The sequence below is a fragment of the Benincasa hispida genome, chromosome 12 (assembly GCF_027475165.1).
Source record: "Benincasa hispida cultivar pf3 chromosome 12, pf3_genome.v1.1, whole genome shotgun sequence".
In the NCBI taxonomy this organism is placed as follows: Eukaryota; Viridiplantae; Streptophyta; class Magnoliopsida; order Cucurbitales; family Cucurbitaceae; genus Benincasa; species Benincasa hispida.
The window spans coordinates 24,995,020-25,015,848 of record NC_143489.1 but is presented as its reverse complement, the minus strand read 5'-3'; the positions used below and the strand labels follow the sequence as shown (position 1 = coordinate 25,015,848).

Sequence of the window (20,829 nt, the reverse complement as noted above, 5' to 3'; positions counted from 1 at the left end):
ACTTAAGTCTAAGCCACTATTCTTATCTATGCGATGATGAATGATACACACATGTACAAGGTGACCGCATACTATCATATCCTATTTCTAGGGTGCATGCGATGCATAGTAGCAAACAGAACTTATGTCTAAGTTTCTATCTTTTGCTTATGCGGTTCTAATTTGACTCTCTCAAGCCTGGATTCTAACCTGACTCTCTCAAGTCTAAGTTCTTTCTTTAGACTATTCTCTCAAGTATCTCTAAAGTTAGAATACAAAACAACAATGGAAAGTAGGGATAAGAAGCCCAGTAGCAATGTCTTATTTCCCGAAGCTTTTTACACTGTCTTTTTACTCTACTCTGCCCAGAAGAATGTTCTTGCTTTTGTATGTGTCAGCCCTCTCTCCTTTTACAGCGCTTCCAAGGCAGTCTTCCGAGCTAACCAGGAATAATCTCTCGGCGTCTTCTTCTCTTCTCTCATCTCCACCTTCTAAGTATAAGAACAACTACAAACTAATGGCTAACTAATTTGTATATGGTCTATCTATATGGCGAACTGTGTTGAACTCCTTTAACAATGGTAGCCTTCGGTATTTATAGAGCTCAATGTGAAGAGTCTTTCTCTCTAATGATTGCAATGATAGGAGGTCATTAAATCTTCTGTCTGATGCGCCGATTAATGGTCACCGAAAAGTTGAATGTATTTACTACAGTGATTCGTTAACGGCTTGTCAACTAAATTCAGATTTGACCGTCATCAGCTTTCCATCCCATCATGATTTATTAAGCTTTAACTTTGATGCGCCATCTTTATACGGCCACCTGCTTGAGCAAATTCTTGCGAGCAAATACGATCGCATGGCTTTGTGGTCGCGATCTTTTAATGCACGTGGTCGTTGAATTCTTTAGATCGTAATTTGCTTTGCACCAACGCATTTTTCCTAGACAAAATAAGTAAATTAGCTGCTTTTATGCGATGGGCGCATGCGATCGCAATATTCTCAGTTTAACGCTTTTGGACATGATTTTGTATATTTTACTGTCGCATTCCCTCATTGTTTTACTTATTTGTGTTGTAATAACGTGCATTTCTGCCCATTATCACACCCCTAAATTTAAAACAATACTTGTCCTCAAGCATAAACTAAAGATTTACTTTAGTGAGTCAGCCGCCTTTTCCTTACCTAGATTTTTCGAGGTGCCTTATTCAAATTTTATGAACCAAAATCTTCTTAATTTTTATACTGGTTTCTTCTTAAAATATTTCTAGAACTTAGGGACCGCAAGTTTAACCTTCAAAAAGACTTTACTTGTTTCCAGGACATCGCATGATTTATTTCAAAACTTTTTTTCAATCGGGGTGTTTCCAAATGCTTTTTATCCTTGTGCAGTTTAGATATTCTTTTTGTGACCTTGCGCTGATCCAAGTGCCTTGCCTTCTTTTTGGCTTACCCCCACAGGTGTCATGCGAGCATCCAACTACGAGCAAGGCGCTCTTTCTCAGTCTAAACTCATGTCCATTTGGCAGCGGAGCTGTGATCACTTGATTTATGCGTTGATCACGATTCCTACCTTTGTTTTGGCTTGCCTCCACGGGTGTCATGCAGACATCCAACTATGAGTAGGATCCGATCTCAACGTTATGATTTTTTTTTTTAAGATGTCTAAAAGTAGCAAGGTTGAAAATAAATACTAGCACCCCCAAATTTAAACCCAACAATATCCTCATTGTTGATAGACTAAAATGATTCATGTGATGCTCTCAGGAAGTTTCGTAAAAGTCATTTTGAAAGAAAGTTGGTGGACCACTAACTTCTAAAAATATTTCATAAATTGACTGTCCTGAAAGTAAGTTGATTCTAGTACATGTGATGAGAAATAGAGGCATGCTTTTCATCATTGACATCATACTTGGTACAGAAAAAATTGCGGTGAATAATTAAGGTAAGAAATCATTCGATGATTGTGCCAACTATAGAGGATGCAAGATAAAAATTTCAATGTTAAAAATGAGATGCGAGTGCAAAATTTAGAATAGAAAAATCAAAGAAAGATACAACCCCCAAATTTACTATGTTGTCCACATCATCTGTGATCGCATCCTTCTTTGCAGCAAGCTGATTTCTTCGATTTCGATGGGTTGAACGAACTGATCGCGTTTTTTCGGTTATCGTGTAGATTCTCCGCAATCAATTACCACGATCATTGCTAAAAAATCGAGAGGGTCAAAAATATGAAAGACAGAGTTGAATTTATTTTTTATTTTTTATTTTTTTTTTGAAATGGTGGTGTAAAAAGAGATATAAAAAGGTAGAGTGAGTTCATAAAATAAAGATGTAAAAAAGATACTTCAAAAGAATTGCATCCCTTATGAGTTTGTATCGCATACTATCGCAGGGACTTGCTCATTTCTTCTTCAGTCAGGAATTCCTCAGGTCCATGGAGGTTTTCTCGCGATGCAAGTCTCCTCCGTCGTACATCTTGACTCTTTGCCCGTTGACCTTGAATGCGCTGGTCTCTTCTTTATTGATTAACTCAACCGCACCATGCGGGAATACCTCTTTGATTATAAATGGTCCGGACCAACGTGACTTTAATTTTTCGGGAAAAAGTCATAGCCAAGAATTATATAACAAGACTTTTTGTCCAACTTGGAGATTCTTCTCGCATAGTCGTTTGTCATGCCAACGTTTTGCACACTCCTTGTAGATTTTGGCATTTTCATATGCTTGAGTTCTCCATTCGTCTAGCTCGATCAACTGAAGTTTTCTTGCCTCCCCTGTGGTCTTCAAATCAAAGTTGAGCTTCTTCACTGCCCACAGTGCTTTGTGCTCCAATTCAAGCGGTAAGTGGCATGCCTTCCCAAACACCAGCGCATACGGGGACATACCTATAGGTGTTTTATAGGCGGTCTTGTATGCCCACAAGGCATCGTCCAACTTCATGGCCCAATCTTTGCGTGAAGGATTCACCACCTTAGGATCAAATTGATTTCCCTATTGGACACCTTGGCTCAGCCGTTTGTCTATGGATGGTATGCGGTGGCGACTTTATGGTGGATATTATACTTGAGCAGTAATTTGTTGATGACGCCATTGATAAAGTGGGAGCCTTCATCACTTATTATGGCACGTCGGGTGCCAAAACAAGTGAAGATATTTTTCCACAAGAATTTGGAGACTATCGCCACATCGCTTGCGATGCACGATACTACTTCAACCCATTTGGACACATAATCGACGGCCAACAGGATGTACTTGTGACCATTTGATGGTGGAAATGGTCCCATGAAGTCTATGCCCCATACGTCAAAAAACTCCAATTCTAAGATAATATTCATTGGCATCGCATTCTTCCATGAAATATTTCTCGTTCGTTGGCACCTGTCACATTTCATTTAATAGTCTTTCGCGTCCTGGAATAAAGTCGGCCAAAAATATCCACTTTGTAACACCTTTGCTGCTGTACGTTGACCTCCAAAATGTCCACCATATGGTGAGTCATGGCATTGGGATAATATGCACTGGTGAGTAGCCTCTGGTACACATACATGCAGGATCTGGTCTGACCCCCTCTTGTAAAGATTTGGCTCATCCCAATAATAGGATTTTCACTCGTGTATATGCTGCCTTTTTTGGTGGGCTGTGTAATTTTTCGAAAATTGTTCACAGACCAGATATCTGAAAGTGATCCATCCGATCGAAAAACCAGCGCCCAAAGTGCTCTCCAGTAGTGCCCCGAAATGGGGCCGGAGAAGCCAGTCTCCGTCTGGCAGAGTAGAAACCGATCAATCACTTGAAGTTCGTAGGACGCCACCGTTTGCTAAGACCTTTTATCTATCACTTGTGATGTGAAGCCGCATATCATATATATATAATCAATATCATCAGTGGTAAACCTCTACAGAAGATTGCAAAGACAAGGTTACTATTGGCCCTAGCCTGATATGATATGGCTAGGGATGCAAAAGCTCGAGAAGAGGCTTGTCTAAAATGCACATGGATGCCCTCCTCTCGAGCAGAATGTGCATTTATCAATGTAGTGGATTAGAGACAGCCATATATCGAGTATCTGACAAAAGGAACCTTACTGGATGATAGATACGAAGCGAATAAGCTAAAGAAGATAGCCAACCTAAAGGTATATCGTTAATGATGGTAAGCTATTCAAAAGAGGCTTATCGGGAATTCTGTTGAGGTGTCTATCAGGTGATGAAGCGTTGCGGATCATGCACCAATCACATGCTGGCATCTTGGCGAGCTCCTCTCAAAGCGATTATTCTTGAATGAGATCATTCGAGAATAGGGATCTCTAGATCCGGGAGCTAAAACACTCATGTTACACTCTTTTTCAAAGAGTGCTTACTGAGCATCCCGCCTTGGCGAAAAAAGCCCCCTACAATCCTCAAGAATGCTTTCTTGACTTCTTTGACGAGAAGCTGAACGAGCTGGACACCCACCCTATCCCCGTGGAAAGAGACGGTAAGGAGCTCACTTTTTTAAGTGAACTTTTAAACGATCTTCGAAGACATGGGCCAACCTCCGCCTATATAAGGGAAATACTTGGTAACGAGTAACGAAAAAAATGGGGTAAAATCAAATAGGTCATAGGGTCGAACAGTTAAGGAGAGCTAGTCCCCGAAAATGCTCGTTTAGGGTGGGGTAAAGTATGAACTTGGTAGCTCGTTCGTATCCCTTGGTGGATAAGTCCGACGGTGCGGAATTGAGTTTCTCGTCCGGTGGATCTGATCTATAGTTAGGGGGCAATACATACCAAAAGGTTCGGTCTCGTCGTCGAAGACAAGAGCTGAGACAAGAAATACGGATAGATGGTTCATTTCATGTCTAGTCAGGTCTCGAGAGCGCGAGTGGAAGATAGATCTGGAATGTATGTCAAGACCCAGCCGAAGACGACATGTAAGTGAGTAAGTAGGGCAGTCGTCAGAGCTGTAGTCATTGTTAGTAGCAGAAGCTAAAGCCACTGGCCATGCAGTGTAAGACATTGGTGGTCGAGCGTCTTTTCAAGCACGAATAGAACGATCTAAAGAGGGTGTGCAACCGTCAGAGATGGCCGTATCTCTTTTCTGAATGTGGTATCGAGGTTCGGTTCATTTGGAAAAGAGGTGGGAGACCGTGCGAATGGTTGAATTGATGACTTCGCTTCGATCTCTTCGACTGAACCCTTGTCCATCATATCATGAAAGAGCGTAGTCATGGCTTGGTTTGGTTTTGCACCGGAGGGCTGATCGGCTTGTTGGTACGTTAGCTTGTGATCTACGACCACCCTTGCTTTCTGGTTTGTCAGTCTGGTTAGCGCCCCTATCACGTAAGGCTTCGCTTTCTTTTTTTATCTCGAGAAAGAAATTATTATTTTCATAGGAGAGAATGAATATTCTAGTAAGCGTATGGAGCGTAGAGCTCCCCCGAGATGACCGAAACTACACTACGTAGGTACCTGTGCAAGTGAGGCGTCGGTCGATCCTAGAAACGGCGGTAGCGGCGCGAGGAGTTAACGACCGGACGTGCTGCAACCTAGGGATCACCAGGCAGCTCTTTCGCTCTATAGGGATCGGGGGGGCAATTAACCACATCTGCGTACCATGGTAATTCTTCAATTTTGAATAGCTGCTCATCTGGGAATGTTGCGTTTACCTCCGACTGGTTACGGTCGACTTCCGAATTTTCTAATCTTGATAGGTGATCCGCAACCTGGTTCTCCGTCCCCTTGCGATCAATGATTTCCATGTTGAATTCTTGAAGGAGGAGAACCCATCAAATCAACCTCAGCTTTGCATCTTTCTTGGTCATTAAATATTTGATTGTCAAGTGGTCGGTGTGAACGATCACTTTGGATCCCAGCAAGTAAGCTCTAAATTTCTCCAGCACAAAGATCACCTTAAGAAGTTTTTTTTCAATGGTAGTGTAATTTGTTTGGGTAGGGTTCAAGGTTCTATTCGCATATGCGATGGGGTGTAGCATTGTTTTCTTCTTTTGTGCTAGTACTGCCCCCATCGCATAACCACTAGTGTCGCACATCAGCTCAAATGGCTTTGTCCAGTCCGGTGTGATCAATACAGGTGTGCTTATTAATGCATTCTTCAGTATCTTGAATACGTTGAGGCACTATGTATCAAATTCAAACGTTCTATTGGCCCCTAGCAACGCACTCAATGGTCAAGCAATCTTCGAAAAGTCCTTCACAAAACGACGATAAAATCCTGCGTCCTAGGAAACTCCTGACAGCCTTCACATTTTCTAGAGGTGGGAGCTTTTCAATGGCCTCAATCTTTACCTTATCCACCTCTAGCCCTTCCTTGGAAACTTTGTGCCTGAGCACAATACCTTCATTCACCATGAAGTGGCACTTCTCCCAGTTCAGCATAAGATTTGTCTCTTCACATCTCCTTAGTATCTTCTCCAAATTGTTCAGACAGACTTCATATGTTTGCCCGTAAACTGAGAAGTCGTCCATAAAAATTTCCACTGAATCTTCAAGATACTCAGAGAAGATGGCCATCATTCACCTCTGAAACATGCTCGGCACATTGCATAATCTGAATGGCATGCAGCAAAAAGAAAACGTTCCGTAGGGGCAGGTGAATGTGGTTTTCTCTTGGTCTTCAGGAGCAATCATTATTTGGTTGTAGCTTGCATATCCGTCCAGAAAACAGAAGTAATCATTTCTTGCTAGGTGGTCTAGCATCTGGTCCATAAAAGGCAAAGGGAAATGATCCTTCTTCGTCGTCGCATTGAGTTTGCGGTAGTCCATGCAGATCTGCCAACTAGTGAAGGTCCTCATTGGTATTAATTCATTGTTAGCATTTAGGACTACCATCATTCCTCCTTTCTTGAGCATACATTATACGGGCTTACCCACGTGCTATCGGCGATTGGATAAATAATGTCTACGTCCAACCATTTGATTATCTCCTTTTTCACAACCTCCTTCATCGCAGGGTTTAGTCTGCGTTGAGACTCTATAGACCCTTTTTGGTTTTCTTTGAGACGTATCCTATGCATGTAATATGTGGGGTTGATTCCTCTTATGTCTGCTAGCGTCTATCCTATTGCTTTTATGTACTTCTTCAAGATGCTAAGCAACGCATTTTCTTGTTCTTCTTGAAGCGCAGAGAAAATTATCACTGGCAGAGTTTCATTTTGCCCCAAGAAAACATACTTCAGATGGCTTGGTAAGGTTTTTAATTCCATGGTCGGTGGTTGTTCCAAGAATGGTTTTTGTGCTTTTCTCTGTTCATTCAACGTCAATTTTTCTTCTTTGTTTGTTGTTTCCATGATCACATTGTAGGTTACTACGGATGTGGTCGCATCCTCTCTTTCATTTTCTTCTTCAGACTCTTCTTCTTCATTACAACTGGGTTCATTGTCGGAATCTTATGGGTCTTCCTCTTCCAGATACTTCATGGCTTTAATAATGTCAAACCTGAGCTTCTTTCCACTCACATTCAATGTGATCTCTCCCTTGTACACATCAATTTGAGCGCGACCAGTGGATAAAAATGGTCAATATGATGGGTACATCCTTGTCCGCTTCGTAGTCGAGAATGATGAAGTCCGCCGGTAAGATAAATTTGTCAATCGAGACCAAGACATCCTTTACCTTCCCCTCTGAATGAACTAGGGACCTGTTCGGCAACTGAAGAGTCACCGTCGTGGGCATCAACTGCCCCATATTTAATTGTTTTAAAATTGAAAGGGGCATTAAGTTGATAATGGCCCCAAGATTGCAAAGCGCTTGCCCTATATATATCCCGCCAATTGAGCAGGGTATTGTGAAACTTTTGGGGTCGCGCATTTTCGGTGGAATAATGGTGTTTGACTTTTGCGTTAATGCCACTGTTGCGAACTTCCCTGTGCTCCTCTTCTTTGTCACCATGTCCTTAAAAAATTTCGCATATTTTGGCATTTGTTCAATCGCTTCAGTGATAGGGATATTGATATGTAACTGTTTTAACATGTCCATGAAGCGATGGTACTACACTTCATCATTTTTCTTCTTCTTAAGTCTCTGATGGAATGGTGGCAGCTGTACCTTCACAGTTCCCTGTTCCATAGGCTTAGAAGTGGACGCAACTTCTTGCTCCATCCTAGTGAAATGTAAGTCTCTATTATTAATGGCGTTATATAAGGACACTAATCTTTTCGTGGTCCAGTCTTATACAAACTCTTTGTATAGGATACCCTCGCTCACATGTCTCCACATGAATGATCAAGATTAGATCATTTGTAGCATTTTACAACACTTGTAACACCTACAAAGTGGGTCGTATCTGTAGTGTCACCAAGATAAGGTACCCAACCTTATCCACCTACTACTGACCGTTCAGATTATTATTGGAACAAGATCTACTTGTATGTCTCTACATACTTGTTTAAATTACATGAAATAACCTCAGATCGTAGTTTATTGGATTGAGTATATGCTTATAAAATAACACTTATTTTATTAACAACAATATGTTTTTACAAAGTTTACAAATTACGAGATTACAAAGAGATTTAAGACACCAATCCCAACATCCTTCAGGTTGTTGATGCGTTGTAAATGTGATGAAATAATGGTATGAAATTGCGGTGATTAATTATGCGTTTCACATGCAAGTTTTCCTAGTAAAACTCAAGTATAAATTTCACTAGGTTTCCTGGTAAGTCCAGGGTCGAACACAGGGACTACTGATTTACTATGCGACGGTAAATTTTGATTCCTTTGCGGTGACAAAAACAAATACGTTGGTTGGTATTTTGTCTAAGTATAAATCCTATGCGGCGGGTTTAAGTAAAGAGTTGATGAAATCGAGAATACAATGAGTATGCGATGAACGAGTTGAGAAGGGATTTAGCTAACACTTCCTAAGATTGTGTTCAAGTTGTGCGATCATGCTACACACATACAATAGCATGTCATCTCTCAATGCTAATGCCACAGTTCCTATTTCTACGACACATGCGATGTATACGATAATGTCGATAGGACTTAGGTCATGCTAGCAAAATGCTTCTCAACCTATTCGAAAATTTAGCTACTCATACGAAATGTGAAGAGATTGAACAGATGATGAAATGAGAACATTTTATAAATAAATTTAGAATACAAAACAATAATGGAAAGTAGGGATAAGAAGCCCGGTAGCAATGTCTTGCTTCCCGAAGCTTTTTACACTGTCTTTTTACTCTACTCGGCCCAGAAGAATGTTCTTGCTTTTGTAAGTGTCAACCCTCTCTCCTTTTACAGCGCTTCCCGGCAGTCTTCTGAGCTAACCAAAAATGATCTCTCGGCGTCATCTTCTCTTCGCTCGCCTCCTTCTTCTAAGTATAAAAACAACTACAGACTAATGGCTAACTAATTCGTATATGGTCTATCTTCTGTATATGGCGAACTGTGTCGAACTTCTTTAATAATGGTGGCCTTCGGTATTTATAGAGCTCAAGGTGAAGAGCTTTCCTCTCTAATGATTGCAATGATGGAAGGTCATTAAATCTTCTGGCTGATGCGTCGATTAATGGTCACCGAAAAGTTGAATGTACTTGCTACAGTGTGTCGTTAACAGCTTGTCAACTAAATTCGGATTCGACCGTCATCAGCTTTCCATCCCATCATGATTTATTAAGCTTTCACCTTGATGCGCAGCCTTTATGCGGCCACCTGCTTGGAAAATTCTCGGGAGCGCATATGATCGCATGGCTTTGCGGTCGCAATATTTTAATGTGCTTAGTCGCTGAATTCCTTGGATCGCAATTTGCTTTGTACCAATGCATTTTTCCTACACAAAATAAGTAAATTAGCTGCTTTTATGCGATGGGCGCATGCGATCGCAATATTCTCAGTTTAATTCTTTTGGACATGATTTTGTATATTTTACCATTGCATTCCCTCATTGTTTTACTTATTTGTGTTGTAATAACGTGCATTTCTGCCCGTTATCAGTTGTTCATCGCACTATTCCACTCCACCGTAGAAAACTGCCACTACTTCATACATCAAGATTTTATAGAGTGGCTAGATTGGATACATTCAATTAGATTGGCATCTCATCTTTGCACTAGTTGAGAGATGGAGGCCAGAGACGCATACGTTTCATGTGCCTACTTGAGAGTGCACTTGTTACCGAAGTATTATTTGGGTTGCTTGTAGATGGTGAACTTGTTACCAAAGTAATGCATAATAATTGGCTCAATATTTGTGAAATGCTATTCAGTGTGACCCCACCTACTGATAAAATTAGAGGATCAAGATTAAGTTTGACATGGTTAGGGACACAATTTCCAGGACTTGATGATGATGCAGATGAGGAAGCTGTCATGAGATATACGCAAGCGTACATACTACAAATGATGGGTGGAAGTCTGTGATAGCACTGAAAATGTGTTATCTTCTTCCACTTAAATTAGGGTTGTTTAGCTACTTAATTTGGTTAAATTGATTATTTTGTAGGACTCGAGTGTACAAGTAGTCGGATTAAGCGTTTGGGACAAAAAGGCGCTAAAATGATGAAGTTAGAAGCTAAACTGATCAAATGAAGAAGCAAAGAAGGTTGTTGTCCTGTCGAGCATTGCAACACTTTCATTATACCTAAGTCCAACACTAGCTCAACATTATTGGACAGAATGCTTGGATGCAGGGCAGGGTTGCAACGCTGCTCCAAGCGTTGTAACGCTTCGGAGATGCCCTAACGCCATCGTTGCACCACTCGTCAATGTTGCTCCTCCAACGCTCTAGAACAGAATAGGAAACATAGCAACGCCCCCCCCCCCAGAGCATTGCAACGCTAAGTGGTTTTACGGATGTTCAACCTCAGCGCGCGTGCAACACATCGTCAAGGCAATGCTGTGATGCTCGCCAATTTGCACTGCGGCGTTGCAACGCTCTTTCTAGCATTGTGGCGCTACGACCATTTTATAAAAGAACAATTTGGGTCAACCAATTACATCATACCAAGTACACCTAATCTTGAGCGCCGCCACTTTGTTCCAACCTTGTTTTAGCTTCCTTTTGCACCAAAATTCTGTAAAAAAAATTCTTCCCCTTTGCCAATTTTATTGATTTCGAACATTTTTTGAGGCTAAAGGGTAAGAACTTAGCTTGGGTTAGTTAGTTTAATTTTGTTCCAATTTGATTCTTACTTTTATTGTAATTTCATGAGTTTATTATGAATTTATGAGATTTTATCTTGAACATATTCTTCAATTTTCATGTATGGGATAATCTGACAAATTAGCTATGCATGTTTAATTGATTGCTTTGATTGGCCCTAATTTGTAATTGCTAGGTAGTCGTCACCTAGAAGCATGAGTTAAGTTAGTTTGTTATCTTAAATTGGGATTCCATTTAGATAAATCTAGCTTAATTAATTGGTAAAACGATGGAAATCGATTAATTAGCTTAGCTTTTCCTTGAATCTTAATGTCTATTAATTGATTGATTGGTTGAGGGTTCTCGGTTTTTCTATTAATTAACTTGATTTTATGGACTACCGATTAGGATTCTAATCGAGTAGGTTAAGTTTTAATTCGAATATTCTCACGCATATTTTGAGTAGTCTATGATAGAATTGATGAGAAATGAATTAAACTATAAATACCCAAGCTAAGTATTTTGTTCGATTGATAATTCACACATTCGTTTGCGTTGTGCACTTTTCGTTTTCGCAATTTTACTTCACAAATATTCACAAAATACCCCTGGTTACTTCCTACAAGTTCCAACTTTTGAGGAATCCAAATTGGTTCTCTGTGGTTCAACCCCGGACTTGCTACTTGTACTACTAGTTAGTATAAGGGGTTAGTTCGGTGCATACAAATTTTATTTGCGTATTGTCGGGATTGGTGTCCTAATTCTCCTGGTAGTCTCGTAGTTTGTGAACATTTTTTGAATATATTATTATCAATAAAATAAATGTTATTTTATAAGCATTTACTCAATCCAATAAACTAAGATCCGTAGTTATTTTATGTAACATAAGCATGTATGTGGAGATATACAAGTGGACCATGCCTTAAGTAATAATCTAAATGGTCTGTAGTAGATGGATAAAGGAAGGATACCTTATCCTGATGAAACTACAAATATGGCCCGCTTTGTAAAGTCCTACAAATGGTCTAATCCTGACCATTCATGTGGAGACATGCGAGCGAGGGTATCCTATACAAAGAGTTTGTATTAGACTGGACCACGAAATGATTAGTCTCTTTGTATAAAGTCGTTGATAATTGAGACTTACATTTCACTAGAATGACCATAGGTGGCATGACCTTAATCCTGGGTGAGTTAAGAACTCCTGCTCATGAGGGCAGTCCTTTGATTTGTATGGGTGAGACTGGTCAAATTGTCAACTCAACAAGCCTACCATTTTAGGAATTTGTTTGATTGGGGAGCTGGGAACTCAGCTACACAAGACAACATAGTGGTCATACCCTCTCCTGGCCCGAGAGGACTTAATCATGGTAGGACTATGACTTATTGTCATTAGAGAAATCAGTTGGACTTAAGGAGTTAGATGTAATTACACAGGGAAAAATGAAGAATTGGTCCAGTTGTACTTACAAGCGATTTGTGAAGGATCATCGCACTGTTGGTTAGTCATATGGACACAGAAATATATCTATAATGTGAAGAGTGCAGATATCAGTCTTTAGTGGAATAACCAACTATTAACGGATGGTGAATATTGTGAATAAAGAGTTTAATCAGTTATTCACGTACCGTTGGAGCTTCAAGCTACAGGTCCATGAGGTTCCCTTGGTAGTTCAATGGGTTCAAGTTGAGAATTAGATTTTATGTTAGTTTGAAGTATTCAAATTAACAAGAGGAAATTCATGTGACATAATTAATTTGATATATTAGATAAATTAATTGGAGGAATTAATATAAATATGATTTATATTAAATACCATAAAGTATAACTATGGTTTATATGTTTCATATGATGAAATATTAAAACTATAGGTTATAAATATAATATGATAAGTTTGTTATTATATTTATTTATAATATATTAATTATATGATAATTAATTATTCTTTTTCTTTAACAATCGCATTGAGTGGGAGGTTATTGGAAGTTTTATGGTAACTGTGAGATAAAAGGAAAATGGTTTTTCAAAATACGAAGGTTGATGTGGATTGATCTCACAAAGAGGATAACAAGTAAAAGTGTTTTATTAAACGACAGCATAGAGAGCATACACAATGTGTAGCAAGTCTATATGATAGGCTTCTTCTTACTAAACGTTCGAGTATCTAGTCTATGCGATAGACTTCATCCATCTCCCACTTTCTCGATCGTCTAACTCCTTCATTTCTCTATCCAAAGTCATACAGAGCCCACAACTCTTGGTTTCTCACATAAAGAATGCTAAGGTAACTCTTGTGATGGTGTTCTAGTTTCGTTCGAGGGTCGAGGATCGAGTTGGACTCATAGTGACTGAGGTTCATCCAGTCATTCGTTGAGATCAAGTCCTAATAATTGCGTTCAAGTTTGTGTTGTTGAACCACTTGCTGAACGATCGAGGGATACTTGAAGAAACGTTCTTCAAAGGTTTGCATACTCAATCCCTTGTCTGTTCATTTAAAGAATCATGTTGTAATTTAGTTTATGCATAATCATTTCTGTTAGACTATAGTTGTTTGTGTTCTTTCTCAATGGGATTTGGAACAATCCGCTTCCGCTCACTGGATCTCTATGTTTAGATTTCCTTCACGTAGATGCGGATTCACGGACGACGGTGAATTTGGTGGCCGACGAAATTGGTGCCATTGTCAGAGAGCCAACAGTTTTCTTAATTCTGAAACTTGTAGTGTTTATCCTTGCTCATCAATTTTCTCTCTTGGTGCATGACCCACACTCCGAAAGGTTCTAGACAAATGTATTTTGTAGAGATTTCTAGGGAGGAGCAGATAATCAGAAGACAGGGTAGACAGCAAGTTGTACTTCATAGAGATATTCATGTTGAGGATACATCCGGAGAACAAAGCGTTCCTGAGAATTTTCCAGTGATGGTTGAATGAAAAAAGACTCTCAAGGTGCTTGCAACACCTGACTTCACTTAGCAGCTGCTATGCATTGCCTATCTTGAGATGACAGGTAACTTTGAACTTAAATCTAGTTTAATTCACGTACTTCCTGCATTTTCTGGTCTACAGGGCGAGGATCCACACAAACATTTGAAGGAATTCTATGTGGTGTGCAATGGAATGAGACAGGGTGACCCAGGAGCAGTTAAATATGAGAGCATTCCCCTTTTCATTGAAGGGAGATGCCAAGGAGTGGCTCTACATTCTTCCACCTGGGAGTATCACATCTTGGGAAGAGTTGTAGAGACAATTCTTGGAAAAGTTCTTCCCAGCATCCCAAGCTGCCAGTATCAGAAAGGAGATTTACAGCATCATGCAGTTCAATGGGGAGACCTTTCATGAGTGTTGGAATGATTCAAAAAGACATGTGCCAAGTTTTCCCATCATCAGATCTCAGATCAGTTACTAATCTAGTACATTTACGAGGGACTGATGTAGATCGACAAAAGCAACATAGATGCAGATGCAGGATGAGCCTTGGTCAATAAAACCTTGTCTGAGGCAATGAACATAATAGCTACGATGGCAGCAAATTCCCAATAGTTTGAAACCAGAGTTGTGGTCAGTGTTAAGTCCGCCAACGACGTAAGTGAACTCGAGAAAGAAATATCTACCTTAGTTTCTGTTGTAAAGCAGCTGGCAAAGGTGGAGATTGGACAGCCTGCTGCTATTTTCCAAGTGTGCCACGAAACTGGCCATTCAGCTAACGTTTGCCCTAGTGCTCTTCAAAGAGCAATGCATGAGGTAAATGTTGTTGGAGGCTTGGCAAAGTAGAAGGCGGGACCCATTCAGTCAGGCTTACAATCCTGGGTGGAAAGATCACCCAAACATCAAATGGGGAGGACAGAAGAAGCAGGCTCAGCCTAGTCATGGAGCTTCATATGGTTCAGGTATATCCTTAGAAGATATGGTTAAGTTTTGCTGATAATCATTTTAAATTTCAGAGTGTCATTGATGCTTTGGGGACCCAAGTCTCTCAACTAGCCATCTTGATATGTAAATTGGAGAGACAGTCTGGGAAACTCCCATCTCAACCAGAATCAAACCCTAGAGAAAATGGAAGTGCAATAACGTTGAGGAGTGGCGAGAAGTTGTAGCCACCTGCTGAGTCAAAGAAGCCAGAATTGGAAAACCCAGGAACTTTTTCTTCGAATTCTACAATCATACCACCACCACAGAATAAACTGGGAATATCTTCTCACCCTTATCCTCTTTTAGATGCGTATGTGCCTAAAGTGTCTTTTTCTTCCAAGCTTGCAAGGCCAAAAGAGCCGATGGTTGACAAAGACAATGAGCTTTTAGAGATGTTTAGAAGGGTGGAGATAAATATTCCTCTCCTCGATGCCATTAAGCAAATTCCTAAATATGCAAAATTCTTGAATGAGCTTTGCACGAGGAAGAGACAAGCCAAGGAAAAGGAGAGAATGGTGGTAAGTTAATTTGTGTCTGCGATCTTTCAGAAAAACTTGCCTGATAAACAAAAGGATCCAAGTATGTTTTCTCTCCCTTGCATCATAGGAAAAAAGAAAATTGATAGGGCCATGCTAGATTTGGGTGCATCAATAAATGTTATGACTTATTCAATTTATAAAGAATTAAAATTAAAAGACCTAACTGAAACTGGATCTGTGATTCAATTAGTTGATAGGTCTTTTATACGCCCATTAGGAGTCATAGAGGATGTTCTAGTTTAGGTCAATGAATTATTTTTTCCTGCTGATTTCTATGTTCTTAAGATGGAAGAGCTCACATCTATCTCATCTACATCCATCTTGCTTGGGCGGCCTTTTATGAAGACATCCAAAACTAAGATTGATATGGATGAGGGTACTTTGTCTGTGGAGTTCGATGGTGAGTTGGTTAAGTTTAATATTCTTTATGCTATGAAATCTTCCACCATAGGGTAAATACATTCTTTGTGCCAGATTGATGTGTTTGACCCTCTTGAGTAGGAGGTTATATGGGACGTCTATGACGACGATGAGGATGACTCAGGAGATTTGATCCCACTTGGAGAGCTTGCCACCTTGTCTATGACTGAGCTGGTAGGTATGTCCTCTTATTCTAATGCTAAATCTTCTGACAAGGTGCTTTCTTTTGTTTTGCAGGCACCAAAATTGGAGTTGAAGGAGCTTCTAGACCCCTGAAGTATGCCTATCTAGGGGAAGCTGAGACCCTGCTTGTTATAATCTCAAAGGAACCTAACTAACGAACAAGAGAAACAGTTGATTGAGGTATTGCAGAAATAAAAGCTGGCCATTGTATGGACGTCGGCCGACATAAAAGGTATTAGCCCCGTTGTGTGCATGCATCGAATTTCTTTGAAAGATGGAGCTAAGACTTGTTGACAGCTTCAATGATATCTGAATCCTGTATTGAAGGAGGTAGTAATGAAAGAGGTCTTCAAACTCTTGGATGCAAGTGTTATCTATCCTATTCCTGATAGTGAGTGGGTTAATCCTATTCATGTAGTGTCTAAGAAAATGGGTATTACTGTGGTAAAAAAATGATGAGTGTAGTCTAATTCCTATTAGGGTTCAGAATGGGTGGAGGATGTGTATAGATTTTAGAAAAATAAATGATGTAACTAGAAAGGACCACTTCCACATTCCCTTTATTGATCAAATGCTTGAAAGGTTAGCTGGTAAGCCTTTCTTCTGTTTCCTTAATGGTTTTTCGGGTTTCTATCATATCCCAATTAACCAAGAGAACCAACAAAAGACAACCTTTACATGTCCCTATGGCACCTTTGCTTTCAGAAGCATGCCATTTGGACTATGTAATGCTCCGGGCACCTTTCAGCATTGCAAGATGTCCATATTTTCTGAGTTTATTGAAAAATGCATGGAGTTTTTTATGGATGACTTTACTGTATATGGAGACTCGTTTGCTGGTTGTCTATCTAATTTGTCTAGGGTGCTAGAAAGATGCATTGAGTCTAGCCTGGTTCTTAATTTTGAAAAATATCATTTCATGGCCTCACGTGGCATTGTATTATGACATATAGTATCTGAGCATGGCATAGAGGAAAACCTTGCCAAGATTGATGTTATTGCTAAGCTCCCTTACCCCACAAATGTGAGCGAGGTTCGTTCATTTCTTGGTCATGCAGGTTTCTACCGCATGTTCATAAAAGACTTTAGTAAGATTGCTCAGTCGTTGACCTCTCTTCTTCAAAAGGATGTGGCCTTTGATCAATGATGATTGCAGGAGAAGTTTTGATGTGCTAAAGAACATCTTCTTCAAAAGGATGTGTACTCCAGTCATTCAGGCTCCTCGTTAGGATCTTCCCTTCAAGATTATATGCGATGCAAGCGACCATGTTGTAGGAGCAGTGTTGGGGCAGAAGGTTGACAAGAAACATCACGTCATACACTACGCTTCAAAGACCCCCAACTCGGCTTAGTGCAGTTACATCACGACAAAAAAGGAGTTTTTAGTAGTTATTTTTGTTTTAGAAAAATTTCGCTGTTATATTATAGAATCTGAAGTTATTGTCTTTTCTTATCATGCAACCTTGTGCTATCTAATGTCAAAGAAGGAGATCAAGCCTAGATTGTTGAGGTGGGTTCTTCTCCTTCAGGAGTTTAACCTGAGACTTCAAGACAGGAAGGGATGCGAAAATACCATTGTCGATCACCTGAGCAGAATAGTAGCTGATGGAGGTTGTCTCGGTTCTGATGGAGACTTACCTGACCACACTTTGATGCAGGCAGACGGTATTTTCATGACTCCCTGGTACGCTGATGTTGTGAATTACTTGACCACTAGTAAGTTCCCTCATGGAATGAATAAAAATGGCATGATAAAATCAAGAGTGAGTCGAAGTATTATGTTTGGGAGGACCCTATTCTGTGGAAATTTTGTTCAGGTCAGGTAGTTAAGAGGTGTGTCCCTAATGATAAGTTCTTTTTTGTTCTAGAATGTTGTCATAAGCATGCATGTGGTGGACACTTCAATCCCAAAAGAACTGCCAAAAAAGTCTTAAATTCTAGTTTATATTGGGACACATTATTTAGGGAAGCATATTTTGTCTGTAAAACGTGTGAACGGTGTCTGAAATCTAGAGGATTGTCCCGTATGAATGAGATGCCACAATTCTCTATCCTTTTCTATGAAATATTTGATGTTTAGGGGATTGACTTTATGGGGCCTTTTCCTTCTTCTTATGGGTATGAATATATTTTACTGGCAGCAGATTATGTTTCCAAATGGGTGGAAGCAAAGGCCACAGTTACTAATGATGCTAAAGTGGTTGCAGGTTTCTTGAAGACTAACATTCTATGCAGGTTTGGGTTCCCTAAAACAATCATCAACGATCAAGGATCACACTTCTACAATCGGGTCATTGCCTTCTTGTTGAAGAAGTACGATGTTCAACATCGTATTGCCACCTCATACCACCCTCAAGCTAATGGGCAGGTGGAAGTGTCCAACAAGGAAGTAAAGACCCTTTTGGAAAAGGTGGTCAACCAAGGAAGGAAGGATTGGAGCCTCCGACTTGACGATGCTCTATGGCCTTACAGGATAGCATTCAAGACTTCTATTGGGATGTCTCCTTACCGGATGGTTTGTGGAAAAGCTTGCCATCTTCCAGTTGAAATCCAACACAAGGCTTATTGGGCAGTCAAAAAGTGCAATTGGGACTTAGAGGCAACTGGGGAGGCCAGACTTCTATAACTTCAGGAGTTAGAAGAGCTTAGGTTAGAGTATTTTGATAATTCTTTGATTTATAAGAAAAGAGTGAAGGATCTTCATGACAGAATGATTGCACCCAAGAAGTTTCAGGTAGGGCAAAAGGTACTTCTATATAACTCTTGATTGAAACTTATGTCTGGTAAACTCATTCCAAGTGGCTTGGCCCTTTGATATTTCTCACGTTTATCCTTATGATGCAATAGACATTGTTAATCTTGAGACAGTGAAGGTTATTAAAGTTAATGGGCACAGATTGAAGGTCTTCAATGATGGCGAGTCATTGGACTGCTTTGACAGCGCCTATCGGTTGGACTCGCCGGTCTACATATGAAATTGAGCCATCACGGTCGAGCAACCAACCATAAATATTTGCGCTACCTGGAGGCAGCCAGGATTTAAATTTATTTGCTTTCTAGGGTTAGATTTCAATTCAGTAATTTTTTTTTTTGTTGAGCCTAATTCTTTCTATTCTTCTCATTTGCTAGGATTTTTTATGGAAAGAAGTTGATTCAAGTGTTCGACATCCTTCCTCCACTCTATTGTCCAAGGAAGTATTATGATCCCTCATGCTTTATTTTGATTACATTGGGGACAATGAGTGTTTTAAAATTTGGGGGTGGGATGTTTGGATTTTTGGGCTAATTTTTTTTTTAATTTGATGATATTATTTGGGGTCCTTGAGCGCTGTGCTCATACAATGCTTGCTTGATTGAGTTTTTCTCGTTGTTTTGTTTCTTGCGATGACTAGTCTATGACACACTCGTATGAATCGTTTTTGCATAAGAATAGGTTGGATGAAAGGATTCATAATTTATATGATGTTAATACTGCTTAATTAAGCTAGATTTATCAATTAATTAAACTAGATTTATCTAAGTTAGAATAGTAGACATATTGAGTTGACAATCTGGCCACTCTCACCCATACAAATCAAATGATCGCCTTCATAGCTAGGAGTTCATAACTCACTTAGGATTCAGGTTCTGTCACCTATGGTCATCCTGGTGAAATGTAAGTCTCTACTATTAACGGTGTTATATAATAAAACTAATCATTTCATGGTTTGATCTTATACAAACTCTTTGTATAGGATACCCTCGTTCATATGTCTTTACATGAACGATCAAGATCAAATCATTTGTAGCACATTACAACACTTGTAACATTTACAAAGTGGGTCGTATATGTAGTGTCATAAGGATAAAGTACCCAGCCTTATCCATCTATTACAGATCATTTAGGTTATTTTTTAAACAAGATCTACCTGCATGTCTCTACATACTTGTTTAAATTACATAAAATAACCTAGGGATCTTAGTTTATTGGATTGAGTGTATGCTCATAAAATAATAACTATTTTATTAATAACAATTTTTTTATGCAATGTTTACAAACTACATGATTACAATAGAGATTTAGGACACCAATCTCAACACGGCAAACATCACAACAATTAAAAAAAAATTGTACAAGCCAAATCTCCAAAACTGCCATATTTCTCTAATTATTTTCAAAATTACAATATTTCACTAATTATTTTTAAAAGTTACAATTTTCCTCCAACCTCCAATAAAGCTCTCTCAACTAGCTTTACCACTCTATCCGACGGATGACCCAATCTCCTTCGCCATAGCTCAAATTCAGATACTTCTGGAACCTTCACTGTATGCATTGTAGGAATTCCTCGTAAATATTAAAGTCCATCATTTCGTTCACCAATGAAAAATAGGCTCCTAGAATTTTGATCTTGTATAGCACATAAAGAAGGTGTAAATCAAACAAAGCAATTCGCATCATCAATTTGTTGTGACACCGATATTAATTGCATTGTAAAGCGGGTACAAATAGAACATGTTTAAGTGTGAAATCGGGAAGGACAACACTCCCTCCATTGTGACGACTGCTTTCTTCCTACTTGACGTGTTTATAGGACTTGATTGAATTGTGTATGTATGATTGAGAAATTTTAAATTTTCAGTTGTATGACAAGATGCTCCAGTATCAATATATAATCCACTCCATGTGAACAAAGTTAATATGAAAATCCAACTAGTAGATGCTCCA

General features: G+C 39.5%; 1 protein-coding gene across 1 annotated transcript; it reads left to right on the top strand.

Annotated features, from left to right (window-relative positions):
* Positions 1-14,815: 14,815 nt before the first annotated feature.
* Positions 14,816-18,747, top strand: LOC150031886 (uncharacterized). Its single transcript, XM_090308318.1, has 10 exons — positions 14,816-14,957; positions 15,286-15,497; positions 15,804-15,926; positions 16,020-16,116; positions 16,176-16,249; positions 16,449-16,565; positions 16,870-16,960; positions 17,075-17,179; positions 17,550-17,938; positions 18,202-18,747. Exons 1-10 carry the CDS (start codon positions 14,816-14,818, stop codon positions 18,745-18,747), a joined length of 1,896 nt encoding a protein of 631 aa, XP_090164444.1.
* The last annotated feature ends 2,082 nt before the right edge of the window (positions 18,748-20,829 follow it).

Excerpts from the sequence above, each read along its gene's own strand:
- LOC150031886 (XM_090308318.1), top strand. The coding sequence starts at position 14,816 with ATGTTGTTGGAGGCTTGGCAAAGTAGAAGGCGGGACCCATTCAGTCAG. Across the intron at positions 15,498-15,803 it reads AGGAAAAGGAGAGAATGGTG|ATGGAAGAGCTCACATCTAT; the intron begins GTAAGTTAATTT and ends TATGTTCTTAAG. Across the intron at positions 17,939-18,201 it reads TCTGTGGAAATTTTGTTCAG|GGGATTGACTTTATGGGGCC; the intron begins GTCAGGTAGTTA and ends TTTGATGTTTAG.